The 21,835-nt window shown below is 42.1% G+C and overlaps 1 protein-coding gene across 3 annotated transcripts in view; it reads right to left on the bottom strand.

Annotated features, from left to right (window-relative positions):
- The window catches only part of LOC106571779 (metabotropic glutamate receptor 1), a 68,902-nt gene extending 47,390 nt beyond the window's left edge, over positions 1-21,512 (bottom strand). For 2 of the 3 annotated variants that reach the window (XM_045695888.2, XM_082961929.1), the window contains exons 1-3: positions 21,082-21,511; positions 19,362-20,229; positions 15,362-15,614 (exon numbers count right to left, since the gene is read on the bottom strand). In XM_045695888.2, coding sequence (XP_045551844.1) covers positions 15,362-15,614; positions 19,362-20,088 — 980 coding nt within the window. In that variant the 5' untranslated portion in view covers positions 20,089-20,229; positions 21,082-21,511. Of the gene's footprint in view, positions 1-15,361; positions 15,615-19,361; positions 20,230-21,081 lie in introns of all 3 variants that reach the window. The other variant, XM_082961930.1, reaches the window with a different exon arrangement.
- Between the last annotated feature and the right edge of the window lie 323 nt (positions 21,513-21,835).

Below are 21,835 nucleotides of genomic sequence, written 5' to 3'. Positions count from 1 at the left end.
AGAGGAAAAACAAAAAGAACTTGAGGAACTTATTCAAAAATGATTTAATGTAATATATTACAAAAATAAAGCAAACTGGATGGAATATGCAGATAAATGAACAAAATTATTCCTGAATCTCCAATACAGGATTGCTATCAAAAATCATTTGCAGAAACTCGTTACTGAAGATGGAGTCATCTATGATTCTCCAAATTATATTTTAAAAGAGGAAGCTAAATATTTTAGGCAGATGTTCTCTTTTCCGTTTCATCCTCTCCCACTGAATGAAGATTACGGTAAGGAATTCTTTCCAAATAATATCAAAAATGGAAAATTAAACAAATGTACAGAACGATCAGTGCGAAGCCAAATTACAGAGGAATAACTTTTTGAGGCTATTAAATCCTTTCAGTCTGGAAAAACCCCAGGGCTTGATGGCATATAGAGGTATATCAAGCCTTTTTTGATATACTAAAAGCGCCATTGTTAGATTGTTTTAACTACTCCTATAGAAATGGTAGTCTGTCAGGTACTCAGCAGGAAGGTCTGATTTCTCTATTATTATTTCTCTATTATGATCCAGTCTATCTAAAAAACTGGAGGCCCCTTACACTTCAATGTTGTGATGCAAAAATACTAGCGAAATGCATAGCACTCAGAATAAAAGTTTTTTTTTACCAGGTATTGTTCATCCTGATCAGACAGGTTTTTTACATGGACGATACATTGGAGATAATATACGACAACTACTAGACATAATAGAACATCATGAAACATCTAAGAAGCCAGGCCTGGTATTTATAGCGGATTTTCAAAAGGCATTTGATAAAGTAAGACTGGATTTTATTTATAAATACCTACATTTTTTCAATTTCGGTGATTCTCTTATAAAATGGGTAAAAATAATGTATAGCAACCCCAGGTGTAAAATAGTAAGTAACGACTACTTCTCAGAGAGGTTTGAATTGTCAAGAGGAGTTAAACAAGGGTGTCCGCTGTCACCATATCTATTCACTATGGCCATCGAAATGCTAGCGATTAAAATCAGATCCAATAACAACATTAGAGGATTAGAAATCCAAGACTTAAAAACAAAGGTGTGCATGTATACCGATGACTCAAGTTTTATATTAAGTCCGCAAGCTAGATCCCTGCAATGTCTCATTGAAGACCTAGATAACTTTTCTTTACTCTCTGGACTAAAACCTAATTATGATAAGTGTACAATATTACGTATTGCATCTTTAAAAAATACAACTTTTACATTACCCTACAGTTTACCTATAAAATGGGCTGATGGGGAAGTACTGTAGACATACTTGGTATTCATTAGAAAATAAAGGAAAGCCGCACACTCTAAGAGCTCAGATGCCAAAATTTAATAACCAACGTTTCGACAGCGAAGCTGTCTTCATCAGGGTATCATCAAACACTGCGAGGTGAGTCATTTATATAGTGTCAAGAGACACACAGGTGTTTGTAATCATGGCCAAGTATGACCTAATATCATTGGTTAACTCAAATATTTAAAAAAATGGCATACAAAGAACATACAAAAAGACAAACAAATGGATAGCATACGATCATAGCATTTGTAGTCTAAAATGTATCTAACAAACAATTACAATGGCAAAATCACAATTATCACAAGAATGGCTTCAGATCAAAGTCTATGTTGAGACCGAAGGGAGCAAGGGTCTTTAAATTAAAGATCCAGGCAGCCTCTCGTTTTAACAATAAATTATCAAGGTCACCCCCTCTCCTCGGGAGGGTGACATGTTCGATACCAATATAACGCAGAGACGAAATCGGATGGTTTGCTTCCAAAAAGTGGGCCGCAACTGGGTAAGTTAAGTTTTCATTTATAAGTGCCATTGCATTGAGCACAGCCATTACACTTGTAATTTCCATCCAGTATGGGCGCAAATAGACGTTGTTCAGGAATATCTTGGGGTGGTAAATCGGAGTGTACCAATTGGTCTCTGAGATTTCTTCCCCGCGAGAATACGACCAGGGGAAGATCAGAAAACACATTAACGAGACTATCATCATATTTCAGAATGTGCCAATGTTTGTGAACGATTCCTTTAATTTGTTCAGAGCACTTTGAATAGCGGGTAGTGAGAACGCAAGAATGCGTCTTTTTGCGAGACTGACCTTGAAAAAGGTCATGTCTCGTTTTGTTTTGAATTTTCTCAATGGCAATATTAATCTGATCATTGTTGTACCCCCTCTCCTTGAACTTATCCTGAGTCTCAGCCATATTTCTGTCGAAATATGATTGTTTAATACAAATTCTTTTGATTCGACAGAATTGGCTGTAGGGCAAACTATTTTTCAAGGGAAGTGGGTGACAACTATCAGCCCTCAACAAACTGTTACGATCAGTAGGTTTCCTGTAAAGATCAGTGTATAAAACATTATCTTCACACAAGATCAGAAGATCAAGAAAACTGATTTGACGTGTATCAGATTGCATAGTAAATCTCAAATGTTCAGAACAGGAGTTAAGAAAAGCATAAAACGCCTGGAGCAGTTCTGCATCACCCCTCCATAGAACAAAAATATCGTCAATATACCGTTTCCAAATAATGATGTTAGGCAAGAAAACATTTTTGAGAGGGTTGAAAATGGATTGTTTCTCCATGTAACCCACATACAAATTAGCTTGGTTAGGAGCCATGGGGGATCCCATAGCAGTGCCCTTCGTCTGAATAAAGAAATAATTTAGAAACATGAAGTAGTTATGTGTGAGTACTATTTCAGCCAATGTTACAATGCAGGCACTGGAAGGTAGCTCATTAGGGTCACGTTGCAGAAGAAAATGTTCCATGGCTTCAATACCGCCCTCATGTGGAATATTTGTGTATAACGACTCAACATCAAAAGTAACTAACAAGGTGTTCTCAGGCAGAGGATCAAGAGATTCAATGATAGAGATCATACTGCTGGTGTCCTTTACAAAGGAGGGGAGCTGTTCTGCAAGTGGTCTAATAAAAAAGTCCACAAAAGTAGATAGAGGGGCCGTTACTGCATCAATGCCCGCTACAATAGGGCGCCCTGGAGGGTTTGTAACATTCTTGTGTAATTTCGGCAAAGTATAGAAAGTGGCAATTTTAGGGTGTTGAATGGCCAGAAAGTCATATTCTTTTTTAGTTATCTGACCAGAATTTAAATAACCATCTAGGACAGTAAAGACAGTATTCTGAAATTGGGAAGGGTCACTTCTGAGTTTCTTGTAAAAGGTGTTGTCAAGCAGTTGTCTATGACACTCATTTACATAAGCTGTCCTATCCATGAGTACAACCGACCCACCCTTATCAGCAGGACGAATAAGGACTGACGTATCGGATTGTAAATCAAGCAAAGCTTGTTTTTCATCCTTAGATAAATTATGCAAAGATTTGAAGTCCTGTTTATTCTTAAGGAGATGAGCAACATCTTTTTCAACAAGTCTGCAATATGTCTCGATAGAGTGATTGCGATTGGCTGGAGGTACAAAATACTTGGTATTCATATTATGAAAGATGTAAATAAGCTCTCCACAATGAATTTCAATAGATCCTGCAACCATGGAGAGGTAAATTGTCATACGGGTCGTTGAATGGAGACCAAGGCGCAGCATGTATAGTGCTCATTCTTTGTCTTTAATGAATACACTTTTACAACAAAACGACCAACAACAGTCCCGTCAGGTACACTAGACTAAAAGGAAACAACTACCCACAAACACCAAAGGAAAACAGGCTGCCTAAGTATGGCTTCCAATCAGAGACAACGAAAGACACCTGCCTCTGATTGGAAACCATACCCGGCCAAAACATGGAAAACGAAACATAGAAATAGAATTCTAACACGATCCCACCTAGAAACAGAAAACCCCAAAACCACCCAAAACAAACACCTATCACGCCCTGACCACTCCACTATGGCAAATGACCTCTTACAATGGTCAGAACGTGACATAAATACCTATCTATTTATGGGAAAACTGCCCTGATTAACTCCTTAGTCATATCTCAGTTTACTCACTTACTTATGCGGCTGTTTTTCAAATCATATGAGCAAAACATATTTTGCTTTTTCTGGGATACTAAACCAGACAAAATAAATCATGCCTATCTATATAATGAATATGAATTGGGTGGGTTGAGATTATTAAATATAAAAGCACTAAACCTCTCTCTAAAAGCTTCATTTATTCAAAAGTTTTACTTGAACCCTAAATGGTTTTCAAGTAGATTACTAAGAAAAGTTCATCCATTGTTTAAAAATGGCCTTTCTGCCTTTGTGCAGAAGGCCATGTCTTATTTTCGATTAATTGAAAGTGATACGTTTTTCAAAGTATCTCTCTTTTTCAAACAAGCATTGCAGAGCTGGCTACAATTTCAATTTCATCCCCCTGAAAAGATATTACAACAAATATTTTGGCTGAACTCAAATGTGCTTGTTGATAAAATACCTGTATTTATGGGAAATATGTTTGAAAAGGGTATTTTGTTCTTAAATGATATTGCAAATTGGAATGGTAGAGTTATGTCCTTCATGGAGTTATCAGAATTGTACGGGAAGGTCTGCTCAATCCAAGAGTACAACCAATTGATTACAGCATTACCCCAAAAATGGAGGAGGCAGGTGGCAGCGGGTAGAGGTAGGGAACTAGTCTGTCTGTGTCACGCCCTGACCTTAGAGATCCTTTTATGTCTCTATTTTGGTTGGTCAGGGCGTGAGTTGGGGTGCGCATTCTATGTCCTTTTTTCTATGTTTGGTATTTCTTTGTTTCGGCCGGGTATGGCTCTCAATCATGGACAGCTGTATATCGTTGTTGCTGATTGGGAGCCATACTTAGGCAGCCTGTTTTCCTTTGGGTTTTGTGGGTGGTTATTTTCTGTTTAGTCATTTGTTACCTGACAGAACTGTTTGGCTGTTGTCTTTTGTTTATTTTGTAAAGTGTTCTCTGTTTCCATTAAATTACAAAGATGAGCACTAACCACACTGCGCCTTGGTCTACTCCATTCAACAGCCGTTACAGTCTGCCCAATATAAAGGATCAAAACTGGTGGAGGAATAAAAATAGCATAAATAGGAAAGAATACCAGTTTCATTTGAGGACCAGGATGTTGACAACTGTGCCATACAGATGGCAAAATAGTTGGGAAGAGATTTTAATTCTGTATCCTCTCATGATGTACCGATTCCATGGTACCGGGTGTAGGAGGTGATACATAAAACGGTGCAAGATTCAAGACTTCGTGCTTTTCAGCAAAAATTATCATATAGAATTCTTGCCAACAACAAAATGTTGAATATTTGGGGAATAAAATCATCGAAGCTCTGCAGATTTTGTTGTAAGGATACATAATCAATAGACCATTTATTTTGGTATTGCCCTCAGGTAGCCTGTTTCTGGTCTCAGGTTCAGGAATGGCTGAAAATGCATAGCATTGATCTAAAATTGACCCTAGAAATAGTACTGTTTGGAGATGTGGAGAGACCGGGTCAGTCAATTACTAATATACTAATACTCTTAGTAAAAGTATTTATCTTCAACTCGCAATCTGTAGATTCTATTCGATTAGATAGATTGAAATTGTACATTAAACATCACAGAATAGTTGAAAGATATATGTTGTGTAAAAATCCAAAGAGGGTGGCCATGGGTCAGGTGGGATGGGCTGAGGGAAGCTAAGGGTTGGGATGTGGAATTGGAGACAAGTGGGAGTGGAGTTGCTATGCGGGAGATAGAATGATGGTCAAAGATAAAAGTCAAAAATAAAGTCAAAATAAAACATAATAAAAAAGTACATTTGAATGACACTAAGTGGCAGTGTTTTTACAGCTAATGCCGGTCTGCCTGAGGCTGATGCCGTGCAGGTGTTTGTACACATGCATATACACACACTACCATTCAAATAAACGCATACAAAACCACACATATACATGTAATAGTGCCAGACATGCACACAAACATATACAGTTGGCATTGCTGTTATAATTTTAGTTGTCCTTGATGTCCTATTTTTTATAAAAAAAATTTGTTGTTTGCTGTTTTCTTCTGTCTTTTTCTTTTTTCTCTTTAGTTCATCTTCTTGGTTGTTGGTGCATTGGGGGTTCTTGGGGTGGGGAATGGAATTAATTGTATTATTTATTTATTTATTTATTTTTGGTGGGGACTGTGGGAGGGATCTGGAATGGTTGAGGGACAGCTATTGGGGAACTGTGGGGGGGATCTTGGAGGGTTCAGGTTAATGTTTTTTGGCCTGGTGTGAGATCTGTCAACGTGCCCTTGAGCAGGGCATTGACCCTGGATGCTTCTGTGTGTCGCTCTGAATGGGAGTCTGTTGGATGACTGGTGTGATGTAGTTGTTGAGCGTCCTCACTGCAAGTATATTTTATGTTTTGGATATCCCCCCCCAAAATATAAAAAAGTATATATTTATATATATATATATATATATATATATATATATATATATATATATATTTATTTATATTTATATATAAAGTTAACTTTCATAGCAGCCACATACAAACAGCATGATCATTTTGCATAATTACATCTTGTATCTATGTGCTCTCCTCCTCTCACCTTTTCCCTTTGCTTGTGGACTTCAGTGCACAAAACATCAGCTGTCTGTGACCAGGCGCAAAAACCTTTGGTGGACCATGGTGCTACTCTACAGAGTGCTGTTGAGGCTACTGTAGACCTTTGCAAAATAGTGTGTTTTAATCAATTATTTCGTGACATGATTATATTTAGTATAGTTTTATCTAATAAGGATAACTTTTTTAATGTTTTATTTTTATGAAATTCACTGAGGAGGATAGTCCTTCCCTTTCCCCTCTGAGGATCCTCAACTGGGCATTTGATATTTTACAATAGGCCAGCATAGCCAAAATATTGATCAACATGAACACTCATTAGAAATAAAGGTGAGAAATAATGGTAATTTGGCATAAAACAAATATTAGAGCCATAAGCCTAACATACAGTGCCTTGCAAAATTATTCATCCTCCTCTGCGTTTTTCCTATTTTGTTGCATTACAACCTGTAATTGAAATAGATTTTTTACTTGGATTTCATGTAATGGACATACACAAAATACTCCAAATTGGTGAAGTGAAATGAAAAAATGACTTGTTTAAAATGGAAAAGTGTATTCAGCCTCTTTGCTATGAAGCCTCTAAATAAGATCTGGTGCAACCCAATTACCTTCAGACATCACATAATTAGTTAAATAAAGTCCAGCAGTGTGCAATCTAAGTGTCACATGATCTGTCACATGATCTCAGTATATATACACCTGTTCTGAAAGGCCCAGAGTCTGCAACACCACTAAGCAAGTGGCACCACCAAGCAAGCGGCACCATGAAGACCAAAGAGCTCTCCAAACAGGTCAGGGACAAAGTTGTGGAGAAGTACAGATCAGGGTTGGGTTATAAAAAAGTATCCAAAACTTTGAACATCTCACGGAGCACCATTAAATCCATTATTAAAAAATGGAAAGAATATGCCACCACAACAAACCTGCCAAGAGAGGGCCGCCCACCAAAACTCACGGACCAGGCAAGGAGGGCATTAATCAGAGAGGCAACAAAGAGACCAAAGATAACCCTGAAGGAGCTGCAAAGCTCCACAGTGGAGATTGGAGTATCTGTCCATAGGACCACTTTAAGCCATACACTCCACAGAGCTGGGCTTTATGGAAGAGTGGCCAGAAAAAAGCCATTGCTTAAACAATAAAATAAGCAAACACGTTTGGTGTTCAGCAAAAGGCGTGTGGGAGACTCCCCAAACATGTGGAAGAAAGAGACCCTGATGAGATGAGAGAAATTATGTCAGATGAGACTACAATGGAGCTTTTTGACCATCAAGGAAAACCTTGATGGTCCAACACCTCTTATAACCCCTAGAATACCATCCCCACAGGGAAGCATAGTGGTAGCAGCATCATGCTGTGGGGATGTTTTTAGCTGGCAGGGACTGGGAAACTGGTCAGAATTGAAGGAATAATGAATGGCACTAAATACAGGGAAATTCTTGAGGGAAACCTGTTTCCATGTTCCAGAGATTTGGACAGAGGTTCTCCTTCCAGCAGGACAATTTTATTTTTTACCTTTATTTAGCTAGGCAAGTCAGTTAAGAAGAAATTCCTATTTTCAATGACGGCCTAGGAACAGTGGGTTAACTGCCTTGTTCAGGGTCAGAATGACAGATTTGTACCTTGTCAGTTCAGGGATTTGAACTTGCCACCTTTTGGTTAATAGCCCAATGCTCTAACCACTAGGCTACCCTACCCTGCCAATGACCCTAAGCATACTGCTAAAGCAACATTTGAGTGGTTCAAGGGGAAACATTTAAATTTCTTGGAATGGCCTAGTCAACTCAGACCTCAATTCAATTCAATCAATTCAATTCAATCAATTCAATCATACAATTTGTAACACTCTGTCAAGTCCTGACCTGCAGAGGGCGTAATTGTGTTAGTCTTGGTCAGGATGTGGCAGGTGGTTTGTGTTTGTTAAATGTTGGGTTGGTGATTGGGACTTCCAATTGAAGGCAGGTGTGTTGAGTTGCCTTTGATTGGAAGTCCTATATAGGTGTGTGTGTTTTTCTTTGGGGTTGTGGGTGGTTGTCCTTGCACTGCATTGTATGTGCCTGCAAGACTGTTGCGGTTGTAAGTACTGTTTATTGTTTTTTTCAAGTGGATGCTTTACGTGTTTTATTTAATAAACATGAGTGTCCACAATCCCGCTGCACCTTGGTCCTCTTCTCTCCATGACAACTTCTGTGACAGAACCACCCACCACCAAAGGACCAAGCAGTGGAAGAGGAGGAAGCCACAGGAGAATAAAATGGAGGAATGGACATGGGAGGACGTCCTGAACGGCAAGGGAGCCTACACCTGGGAAGAGATCCTGGCCGGAAGGGATCGCCTCCCATGGGAACAGGTGGAGGCACTCGGGAGAGTGGAGGCAGCTGGACAGAGGAACCAACACGAACGTTATGCTGGAACACGGCTGGCGAGGAAGCCGGAGAGGCACCCCCAAGACATTTTGGGGGGGCACACGGGTAGTTTGGCCAGGCCAAGGAAGAGCCGTAAGCCAGCTACCCGTGACTACAGGGAGGTGCGTATAAGGTGGAGGGCGCCATGTTACGCTGAGGTACGCACCATCTCGCCTATACGGACGCACAGCCCAGTCCGCCCGGTACCAGCGCCCCGCAGGTGCCAGGGCAAGGTGAGCATCGAGCCGGAAGGGGTGATGCCAACCCTGCACTCAAGACCACCAGTGCGCCCTTTCGGTCCGGTGTTTCCCGCTAGACACACTAGCATGGAGGTGCGTGTCTCCAGGCTGGCACGTCCAGTACCAGCCCCACGCATCAGGAGTCTAGTGCGTCAGCCCAGCCTCGCCAGTCAACAGTCACCAGAGCTGCCCGCCAGTCGTGAGTCGCCAGAGCTGCCCGCCAGTCGTGAGTCGCCAGAGCTGCCCGCCAGTCGTGAGTCGCCAGAGCTGCCCGCCAGTCGTGAGTCGCCAGAGCTGCCCGCCAGTCGTGAGTCGCCAGAGCTGCCCGCCAGTCGTGAGTCGCCAGAGCTGCCCGCCAGTCGTGAGTCGCCAGAGCTGCCCGCCTGTCCTCCGGCCCAGCCCGAGCGGCCCGCATGTCCTCCGGCCCAGCCCGAGCGGCCCGCATGTCTTCCGACCCAGCCAAAGTGGTCCGTCTGCCAGGGTCAGCCCGAGTGGCCCGTCCTCCCCCCCAAAAATGTTGGCTGCCATGTCAGACTCATCAAACTCTGATACTTACATTATGGTCAGCGCTTGCAAGATCCACTGTCAATGATGGTACAGCATCCGTCTTCAGGATTAGCTTCCTGGCAAGACCCACCATCGCTCTATCAATTCTCCCCAATTGATATAGCAACTTCACTCGAAATGTGCACTGCACATGCGTTACATGATCGTAATTTCCGGTGCAGCCTGTCCACCTGAAATGTGAAGCAGCCACTACTGCTGTCAGATGTCTTCATTTTTCAGAAAATAGTGTAAGGTTAATTTTACACTCTGGCATCCAGTCACAACCCCGTGTGCTTTTGCTGGCAACCTGGTAAGTAGCTTAGTAACAGCCACACCACATATCAAAGGTTATCCGTATCTTTGGTAAACAAAGCCAAAGCAAGATGTAGGCGCACATGTGATGAAGGTTTTAAGGTGACATATATTTCCATTAGTTAAGATGGTGTATTACATTCCGGCTTTATGTGATGTTGCATAAAGCCAAAAGTAAATCCTTGGTAATGCCTGCCTCCTGAATCCATGTGTTTGAGACAGGGGTGTGTGTGTGTGTGGGGGGGGGGGGGGGGGGGGGGGGGGGGTCAGTAACTTTATGACCAAACTTTATCAATGTACCAGCTACAGTCATTTTTCATAATTGGGTCACCCTACTTTGAACGGGTTTCATCCTAATATCATCCAATTTGATGAAAAACTTTATTTTGGCTGTTCAGGACCTTTAAAATCCATGAACAGTTTGATCTGCACCACATGGAGATCTACTGGTAGACAGTTCATTTCCCTGAAATGATTAGGACCAATGTGCGTCCTAGGGCTGAGCTTGAGTATAATTTTCAGCAGTTTGTTTTGGGCCATTTCAAGTTTTTTGTTATGCCACTGAACCATGAGATATAGTCATAGTGGCACTGTATCAGATATGTTGCCAGGGTCCTCATGGTCTCTGTCTCCATGAACATGGCTACCCTTTAGTCAGTTAGCTGCTTAAGGCCTTTTCAACAGTCTCCTTATTCTTATGTGCAACCAAGAGGGCAGATAAAAAAAATGAAGATAAAAACACAAATAAGTATAAAGAAATTCGCAGGAGTAAACTACCAAGGCTGCCACTAGGCGCCACGGCAACCATGGAACAGCAACTGCTTTTCCTCCATCCCTGCTGTTTAGACATAACAGCCTCCATCTAGATAAGAGGAGGAACAGAAGGGCTCTCCAAGAAGATGAACCTGGTGATGGAGCAGTGTTTGAGAAGCATTTGAGAAGAGTTTGGCAAATCCACTGAGAACGGTGCTTACACTGGCTCTGAATCTACTCCCTCCCTATCATTCTGTCTCATCAATGTCCTCCTCCTCAGACACAAGCCTGACAGTCAGAAGGACCAATGCCCTACAACAACCTCCATCCCCAAACATCTTTAAGAAATAGACAGGATCTTGCAATAAAAAAGGTGGCGATGGAAGTGGAGGTCAAGTTTTAGGCATATCTTTTGATGACAACAGAGGAGTGTCCTTGTCTTTGAAGGTCTTGATGGTGTAATGTGTGGTTGTCACACTGTGAATGCTGCTCTGCCCTTCTCCCCTATTCTTCTTCTAATGAAAAAGATTACAGCTGGAGTCACTCAGAGTCACCCAGTGTTGACACTAGAGAGCCTCTCAGACACCCATGTCTGTGCCCGCTGCCACAAGGAAGAGCCCACCAGAGGATCGACAGGGGGTGGGGGAAGAGAGCGAGAGAGGCTTTGACTACGTACAGACTTAGTGAGCATAGCCTTGCTATTGAGAAATGTCCCCATAGGCAGACCTGGCTCTCAAGAGAAGACAGGCTATGTGCACACTGCCCACAAAATGAGGTGGAAACTGAGCTGCACTTCCTAACCTCCTGCCAAATGTATGACCATATTAGAGACACATATTTCCCTCAGATTACACAGACCCAAAAAGAATTTGAAAACAAATCAAATTTTCCATCAACTTAATTTTCCATCCAATTTACCATATCTACTGGGGGAAATATCACAGTGTGCAATCACAGCAGCAAGATTTGTGACCTGTTGCCACAAGAAAAGGTCAACCAGTGATGAACAAACACCATTGTAAGTACAACCCATATTTATTTGTATTTATTTCCCTTTTTTACTATTTGCACATCGTTACAACACTGTATATAGACATAATAAAACATTTGAAATGTCTTTATTTTTTTGGAACTTTTGTGAGTGTAATGCTTACTGTACATTTTTTATTGTATATTTCACTTTTGTTTATTATCTATTTCACTTGCTTTGACAATGTAAACATATGTTTCCCATGACAATAAAGCCCCTTGAATCGAAATTAATTTAATTGAATTGAGAGTTTGGAGGGACTGACTCGACTTCAAAGAGCAACTGGAAGCTTTGTTGATGTATTTGTAAAGATAAACAATAAAAAATAATCAAACAAATCAAGTCTTTCTCTTCATACTGGTATATTGACACAGTACAGTATGTGTTACTGGTAGCTCCTTATTCTATGGATTGTTTTATGTAGTGGATATAGGTGATTACCCTAAATGATATAACGGGTATTCCACAAGTTAACTCCATCTAAATCTATGACGTTGAAATGCCTATTTACTTTGTTCCATCTGATTGCGCAATCCACTGTCTCATCAGACCAGCTAGGCAATTTACAGTATATACTAGATCTACACTGTAAAAAGCATAATTTTAATCGATACATACAAAGAAATGTCAATAGAAAACATGTTTGAAATGATTGTGTTAGATGTGTAGTTGGCTATCTCTTCTGAACAATGGCTTGGCGAGAGAGCAAATTATCTATGCCAGGCGAAATCGCGCATCATTACCTCATTGTTATGGATGTCTCCCAAAAAAATTCACCAGAAAACAGTTTAAACCAACGCAAATGCAGCTTCTTTGCTATTATTCTGGCTGCACTGTTTGACGTGACTGTGTTAGCTTCAACGTGATCAAGATAAAGGAGATGATTGTGGACTACAGAAAAAGGAGGACCGAGCACGCCCCCATTGTCATTGACGGGGCTGTAGTGGAGCAGGTTGAGAGCTTCAAGTTCCTTGGCGTTCACATCATCAACAAACTAACATGGTCCAAGCACACCAAGACAGTCGTGAAGAGGGCAGAACAAAACCTATTCCCCCTCAGAAGACTGAAAAGATTTGGCATGGGTCCTCAGATACTCAAAAGGTTCTACAGCTGCACCATCGAGAGCATCCTGACGGGTTGCATCACTGCCTGATATGGCAACTGCTCGGCCTCCAACCGCAAGGCGCTACAGAGGGTAGTGCATATGGCCCAGTACATCACTGGGGCCAAGCTTCCTGCCATCCAGGACCTCTATACCAGGCGGTGCAAGAGGAGGGCCCTAAAAATTGTCAAAGACTCCAGCCACCCTAGTCATAGACTGTTCTCTCTGCTACAAGCGGTACAGGAGCGCCAAGTCTAGGTCCAAGAGGCTTCTAAAGAGCTTCTACCCCCAAGCCATAAGACTCCTGAACATCTAATCAAATGGCTACCCAGACTATTTGCATTGCCTCCCCCCCATCTTTTATGCTGCTGCTACTCTCTGTTATTATCTATGCATAGTCACTTTAATAACTCTACCTACATGTACATATTACCTCAATTACCTCGACTAACCGGTGCCTCCACACATTGAGTCTGTACCGGTACCCCCTGTATATAGCCTCGCTATTGTTATTTTACTGCTGCTCTTTAATCATTTGTTACTTTAATTTCTTTATTTTCTTTGTATTTTTCTTAAAATTGCGTTGTTGGTTAAGGGCTTGTAAGTAAGCATTTCACTGTATGGTTGTATTCGGCGCATGTGACAAATACAATTTGATTTGATTTATTCACACCCCTGAGTCGATACTTTGTTGAAGCACCTTTGCCACCGATTACAGCTGTGAGTCTTTCTGGGTAAGTCTCTTAGAGCCTTCCACAGGTGGATTGTGCAACATTTGCCCATTATTCTTTTCAAAATTCTTCAAGCTCTGTCAAATTGGTTCATTGCTAGACAACCATTTTCAGGTCTTGCTATAGATTTGCAGGTAGATTTAAGTCAAAACTGTAACTCGGCCACTCAGGAAAATTCATTTGGTAATTCACTTGGTAAGCAACTCCAGTGTATATTTGGCCTTGTGTTTTAGGTTAGTGTCCTGCTGAAAGGTGAATTCATCTCCCAGTGGAAAGCAGACTGAACCAGTTTTTCCTCTGTCAATTAGATTAGTACTGTGGGGTAACTACAATGTTGTTGATCCATCCTCAGTTTTCTCATTTCACAGTCACAATTGGCCTCATGGTGAAATCCCTGAACGGTGTCCTTCCTCTCTGACAACTGAGTTAGGAAGAACGCCTGTATCTTTGTAGGGACTGGGTATATTGATACACCATCCAAAGTGTAATGAAGAACTTCACCATGCTTATTTTTTTACCCATCTACCAATATGTGCCCTTCTTTGCGATGCATTGAAAACCTCCCTGGTCTTTGTCATTGAATCTGTGTTTGAAATTCACTGCTCAACTGAGGGACCTTACAGATAATTGTATATGTGGGATATAGAGATGAGGTAGTCATTCAAAAATCATGTTAAACACTATTATTGCACATAGAGTGAGTCCATGCAACTTATTATGTGACTCGTTAAGCACATTATTACTCCTGAACTTATTTAGGTTTGCCATAACAAAGGTGTTGAATCAAGACATTTCAGCTTTACATTTTTTATTAATAATAATAAAAAATGAAAAACATAATTCCACTTTGACATTATGGGGTATGTGTGTATGCAAACGACAAAAAAAACATCTAAATGTAATCCATTTTAAATTCAGGTTGTAACACAACAAAATGTGGAAAAAGTCCAAAGATGTGCCATGATTGGGTCGCGTCCATAGATTTAGAACAAAAAGACTGGGTTGCGTCTCTGGAAACCTGGACCGATAGAACGAACGACCAGCCGGCTTGGGTAGCAACCCTAGATTTGTGTCTGGACTATATCTCGTGGAATGATGAAATAGTATGAATAAATTCATCAAAATATTTTTTTTAAATGAAAATATGTCAATCATTATTTGAATACGATGGTAACCCTTATAAAAGTGATATTGCCCTAGAAGCCGGTGTTTGGAGGATATATTGGCACGGTTCGCCAGCCCTCGACCACACATGCCAATAAAGTTGTATTGAATATCCTCCAAACACCGGCTTCTCAGGCATTATCAAGGTCTACAGAATTTACATCCTGACACAGCATCATATAAGCAGTTTTATATCTGTGACAGAGATACAAATTATTCATTACCGGTGACCATTTCTCACTGGAAATAGTGGTATCTGCTCCAATTCCACTTAGTTGCCTTCGATGTCGGCTCTTCCTATCATTGTGAAGCAGAATTCACCAAGCGTTGGATTGTTCACCCACTAATAGGGAACGTGAGATGGGTTTAGACCGTCGTGAGACAGGTTAGTTTTACCCTTCTGACTTCTGGCAAAATCACCCTGCACCCGCCGTTGAATACAAGACAAAAACCCCATTACCCCAAAATAAGTACCTTACAGCCATGTGCCTTACCTGCCAATGAGGAGGAACTCTCCTCCAGCCACACCCAGACGTCTCATGGCCATGAGGAGGCCACGCACTGTCATGCCCTCGCAGAAACACACCACCACGCGGGCCTTGGGCAGACGTTCACGGAGTTTCTTAAGCAGGCGGTCAAAGTGCTTCTCCCCGGCGTTGCTGTAGATCTTGTCAGAGTGGGCGATGCACAGACCCTCCTGGGAGGCCAGCTCCTTGAAGGCTTCCATGCCACTCTCCCCGTAGTTTCCTAGGGTGGAGGGATGAACAGATGGGTTAATCACCACTTGACACACAAAATGACTGACGAGGAGTCACCATTTTGGAGCAGGAAAAGGAAAAACATCCTCATCATTGATCTACAATGGAGGTTTTGTCGTTATAGAAAACAAAACCTACATAAAAAGTCACCATTGAGGAATGGGGAACAATCGTAGCACAGAATCATCATGAGAAAGAATATAGTCTATGAGCATTACTTTTCATTTCAACCAAGCCTCTCAATCTATTTCACTGAGTTGTAGCTGTGTCTATACTTTTCATTTCAACCAAGCCTCTCAATCTATTTCACTGAGTTGTAGTTAACAGTCTATTTCAGTGTGCACTGATTTCAGTATTTCTCTATATACTTCATCAAGGCCCTGCAGGCTGACAGTGACTGGATTCAGCCACACTAAAGCGAAAAACTCACCAGAAACGGACGGGCGGAGCAAGCAGAGCGAGGTGGGTGGAAAGGATGGGACAGGCAGAGAGAGCAGTGACTGTATGTTAGCAGGATAGTCCATATCTCCAATCATCTTTGCTGATAGCGATGTTGTGTTTCCATAAGTGGATGATTTGGTCTTACTTAGCATTTATGGTAAAGCTTCAACCCTTAGCTAGCTCTTCCAATTAAAATAAGCTTGAAAAAAGTGAATGACATTTAATTTTTTATTTTGTGTGACTAGTGCCGGCAATAAAACGCCAAAATAGAGACAAGTTCTAATTGACCAAGGCGTCAATGAGGACAACCTGCCTGCCCGGCTTCGGTTGGGTCATTATAATTCATCAACAATGCATTCTAAAATAAATCACACACACACGCCTCACACACTCGCCTTTCGGGAGTTTAGGCTAAAACTACTGTCGTAGTCTGATGACTGTGACACGTCAGGCTGTGAACGACTGTGACTGTGCTGCAGTCCATATCCATCCTCTGATATAACCAGATAAATAGGGAGTCAAGTGGCTACTGATCGCAATCAGGGATGCTGAATGGGGTAGAGGGCTGCTATATTTGCCTATGATGACATCCTAATCAAGCTCTGCAAAGCTGTCTTATTTTACATGTGTAACCTTTATTTAACTAGGCAAGTCAGTTAAGAACAAATTCTTATTTACAATGACTGCCTACACCAACGTACATACATAGGCTGCGTCTGAAATTGCATCATATTCCCTATGTAGTGCACTATAGAGGATATGGTGCCATTTTGGACACAGCCCTAGTTGTGCACAGAGGACGCTATTTTATTGTGTATATTCAAAGTGCTGGCTTCAATCAAAGATGTTGTCTGCAATGTTAATGCAGTGCTTTCATGGCCCTTACACACACACCTGTCTCATTCTGAAAAATTGAGGCATCTTCCTGAGCACATTGTGCTCTTTTGACAGTATGATTGTGCTTGACAAGAGAAAATAGGTCTGAATTGGCAGCACACTAATGCATTACCCTAGGGATGCTATTAGACTGGGCCACAATTGTTAGTTTTCCAACATAGCCTTTGATGATATTTTGAATTGCCTCGTTTTATTTTCTTGATGGCAAATGGGAATCATGATATACAATTATTTTTCTCTTTCGATTGAGGTTGGAGGGAGGGATGGATGGATGAAAGCAGGCGGAGGTATATTGACACCCGTTCACTGAAACAATTTATGTTAATCTAGCCAGGTAATTTATGCAATCGCAGATCCTTAGCTGTTGCTATGGGCAACATGCTGCATTTTTACTTGTCTTAGGTGGTGGAGAGAGATGGCTGCATGGGGAGGTGCTATCTGTCGTTGTGACTGCTGTTTAAAGCTATCTGAACAGGTAAATTCATTTTATGGTTGATCAATTCTAAACCGCTTCAATTCAAAGGATTTCAATTTAAAGATTTCAGTCTAGCAAGAGACATTCTAGTCACATTTTTCATATCAATTAACACATTCACTAAATTTTTTAACTCACAGCCCCCACAATTTTCACAACAACCATTCCTAAAAGTGCAGAAAATACGATTTACCTTACCATACACTCAATATTATACCTAGCAGGCATGGTGAAGGTCAGATCCCTAGCACCCCCTTGCTGTGCTTCATGGCACTTCACCTCCACTCTCTCCTGGCTCTGCCTGCATGCCCTTGAACCTGACCGTGACCCCTGAACTTTTGTGATTCCCCTACTGGTTTCTAGGCTCTGCCTTTACAAGGTGATCCAGAGTTCAACCCTCCCTTGTCTATCACATATCCCTCTAACAACTCCCAGAATTCATCAGTGGCCACTACAGAGCAGAGATGCACTCTGCCTTTCAATCATTACCTGATCACTCCATTGGTTACATTTCACTGAGGTTTAGGCTGAGGAGTCTCGGCTAATGGCAGAGATTTACATGTAACTAGAATTTAGCCATCTTCACATTTAATTTTATCCTCTCCCAATTACACTTGTGGTAAAACTGGTGAAAGAGTTTTATGTGATTCAAGCTTAAGCGGTGTGTGTCTGCATTGTGGAGGGCTACTGGTATATGAACCATTTCAGCACCATGGACAGCGCACTGATAAACTCCACCGATAACGCATTCAGACCGGTGCTGCTGAGAAGCTATTGCGATGTGCTGATATTTCCAGCATTGAGTGGCATTGCCAGAAGTGCTTAGAAATCCCTCACAACCATGAGTTAAATATGATGGAAACGCACTCAACACAGTAATTCTTCTACATCTGAATAGAAATAACACACTTGGGAGTTTATTTCTATCGATATCCATAACAGGGGTCTCCCTTGGAGGTATTGATTACACCCATAGAATTAGAATTACTAGAGCAGACATTTCTTTCAAGTGTTATGTAAATGGGTGTACCAGACGGATTCTATTTATATGATTACTCTCATAGAGATACATTACCTGTAACCCCAGCCTGATAGTACGCCACACAGCACAAGAACAGCAAATGCAGGGGGGAAACAGTCCATTAGTGCCCCTGTTAAATATGGATAGGCTGGTTGATTAATTAAGACATGCTTAGAAATGCAAATAATGAAGATGATGGAGCCCGCCTGTTATTTTCTAATGGAATAGAATTAGCATCAAATTAAACATCCTGGGAGACGGAGAGAGAAGGAGAGAGAGGGAGAGAGAAGGAGAGAGAGAGAGAGAGCAGTGCTGACTGATTATCTTTTCTATCTAGCGTCCAATCTAATTGTCTCTAATATGAATAGATCCAAATAAACACCAAAATGCATTTTCAGTCAGAGAACATTGACAACAATAAGACTGAATTGTGGCTTGAGAGATTGGATGCGTTGCTGGAGTGTGGATGTGATAAAAGGCAGAAGAACAGATTGTTGTGACGTACATCCAATATAGGTCACAACCCCATACTTTACCCGGGGTGTGTGTATGGATAGTTATATTGCACAGGATGTATAGGTTTGTCTGGAGAGAGGGAATTCCAATATTACAGTTTCCCTTCAACGCAATGCACACAGAAGCACACACAGGGAGGACACAAAGTTAGGAGCAAGTGCTTAACTGTTTAAAAACCACGCTCACAATCCACCACCATATCAATAGCTAGGCCTATTTATCATAATCCCAGATTTCTCAACCTCAAACCCGAACAGAGACAAGACAAAATCAATTTGACAGCATGTGCAAAACCTCTCCAAATCCGTGCTAGTCCGACTATGCCTACTTGGTCTAATCCTATCCTAGAAGTTGAACCTCTGTTTTGAGTGAGTTGAGTGACTCACCCTCTGTGTGCACCGCAGACACATAGGTCCAGTTGTAGCGCTTGACTATGTCCAGCATGGCCCGGGCCTGGAGCGTGTCAGAGGGTACTACCCGCAGGAAGTACTTAAAGAGCGTCTTGTCACTCAGGTCGATACTGGTCGCGGAATAAGCAATCTGGGGGATGTTGAAGAGCTGCAGCAGGTTCTGCACCTGGATAGCCACGGAGCTTGAGCCCGGCCCAATCACCCCAGCGATGGGCTTCTTGGAGGGCGGGGGCTGGTTAGTTGGCGTCCCGTCGATGCACCACTTGGAGCCGTCCTTGTCGTCCCGGATGGAGATGAGGGAATCCCGGATGAACTCGATGCTCTGCTCCAGGGCCACAGAGGAGTGCCAGCAGGAGTCCCGGATCTCACAGCCCAGGCTGATGTTGGGGAGCAGGAAAGGGTCGGCGTTGATCCGGTCCAGTGTGTGGAACATGGCCTCTACCCGCTGGATGCCATACTGCTCACGGACATCCCCGCACTTTCGGTCGGCCACTTTTTCGGCGGACGGCTGGTGGTGGACGGAGAAGAGGGCCCCGATTATCACGTCTCCATCCATCCGGGCCACGGAGCGGGGAGTGGCCCGCGGGACCGCCGATCGCTCAAAGATGCTGCTTTTGTAGGACAGCACGAGTACATCAAAGAATAGTGTCGGGAGACATAGGAGCATGAGGAAAGCCATCTTTACGCTTGCCATGTCCCGCATCACGTGAGCGGTGCCAGCTACGCGGGCATACTATCTGCTCCTGGCAGTTGAGCAGGAACGTTTGCTGTCTCTCAGTATATCCACGTTTAACCCAGTGACCATGATTTGCGAACACAGCGCCCTGAGCATATCCAAACACACCTGGAGAGAGATCAAAACACACTGTCATAAAATATTAAACAAGATTGTGAAGACAGCAACAGATATGCAACGTTTCAGTTATCATATCAGTTATCTACATTACATTGGTTTGAAAATAATGGTGGCCCTCACAATGAACAGGAGGATATTCTTGGATTGATGAGGTTCATAGCCTATTAGCCAACACACCATTCCTTCTAGAAATAAGGCTAATTAATACCTTACCCCTTTGCAAACTATACACACTATCATTAATCCCACAAGGGGCAATTATGTTATTTTAAATGATGTTATCCCCCCCTCCAGAGATAATGGCATCGCTCCCACCGTCCATTGAGAAACCCGAGCTGCCGAGAAGCCCATTTCAGCACCCTGGAGAGCTCACTAATTCAGCCGATTACTGAGGAAACGCCTTCGTACAGGTAGGTACTACTGATAAGCTATGTAGGGTACTGGAGCTATGTGCTGATATTTCCACGGTCGTGAAAGGATCTCATTGAGTTCCTAAACCAATCAATGGCAAAGTATATTAATTTCATTAAACACGACTGAACAAATCCTTGATACCCAGTCTGATGACATGGAGCTTTGAACATATTTGAGCATAAATCGAATTGTTCTTGTCATGCTCTGTAAGATCCAATGCGCAGCATGCAATATTTTCCACCCTCAACTATTCGAATTCATCGCTCACACCCCTCAGTGGCCTGAATCAAAACATTCAATAAAATGCCATTATCGAAAAAGGATGATTACAAGGTAATCCGTGTCACGAGCATATCAAAAACGACACATGCTCTAGCGTTCACATCTCTTCTCTCAAATGAATTAGGGGAAGAACTTCTGACGTACCTGAATCTGCGAGACATATCGCGTGCCATGCTCCGTCTTCTGTGCCGCGTGGTCCTTGGCTGTGATAGTTGAGTTTGTTTCGCTCGAGCGGACGTTTTTTTTTTTTATCTCCTCCAGCGAGATCACGAGAACCCCCACCCCTCCTTGTCTTCTTCTCATTTCTCTCTCTGCCAGTTTGTTACCACATTTCAAAATCCGGGTCATAAAAGCTGCAGTCTTTAATAGCGCAAAATTGTAGGCGTTTAAAACCACACTACAGGTAACTTATTCTTAGTCTTGTCATTCTTCATGCGAGGGTTAATCAGCCTGAACCTGAGTGGTGCAGCATTGGAGAGTTAAGCAGTGCGCAAGCCGCTTAGACAGCTGATATAGATGGTGTTTGTCTACAGAATTGTGACCCGGTCCATTACCCCATGCCTCAACTGGACCGTCTCACAGCAACAACACTCAGTGTGAGAATACATTGATTTCTTTTGTCAATGGTTGACCAGATAATGGAGGAATCATCAATCAAATGTTACTTACTTTTCTTATTAAGGAATGAGAGTCCAACATTGTACTAGTCCTGGTCTACCCTAGCTAATCTGTCTATATGCTATATGTCTTCTGATCCAATATCTGACCTCTAAATTCGGATGGATGCCAGATATACCGACTGGCCTGTCTGACTTATATACAAATAGTTATCTTTTAACGAAGCACCTCAATGGTAGAAAAACCTATAGTTGAAGTTGAAGACCTTACTTGTAAGCCT

The sequence above is a fragment of the Salmo salar genome, chromosome 15 (assembly GCF_965601325.2).
Source record: "Salmo salar chromosome 15, fSalSal1, whole genome shotgun sequence".
Taxonomy (NCBI): Eukaryota; Metazoa; Chordata; class Actinopteri; order Salmoniformes; family Salmonidae; genus Salmo; species Salmo salar.
This window is presented reverse-complemented; position numbering and strand designations above follow the sequence as displayed.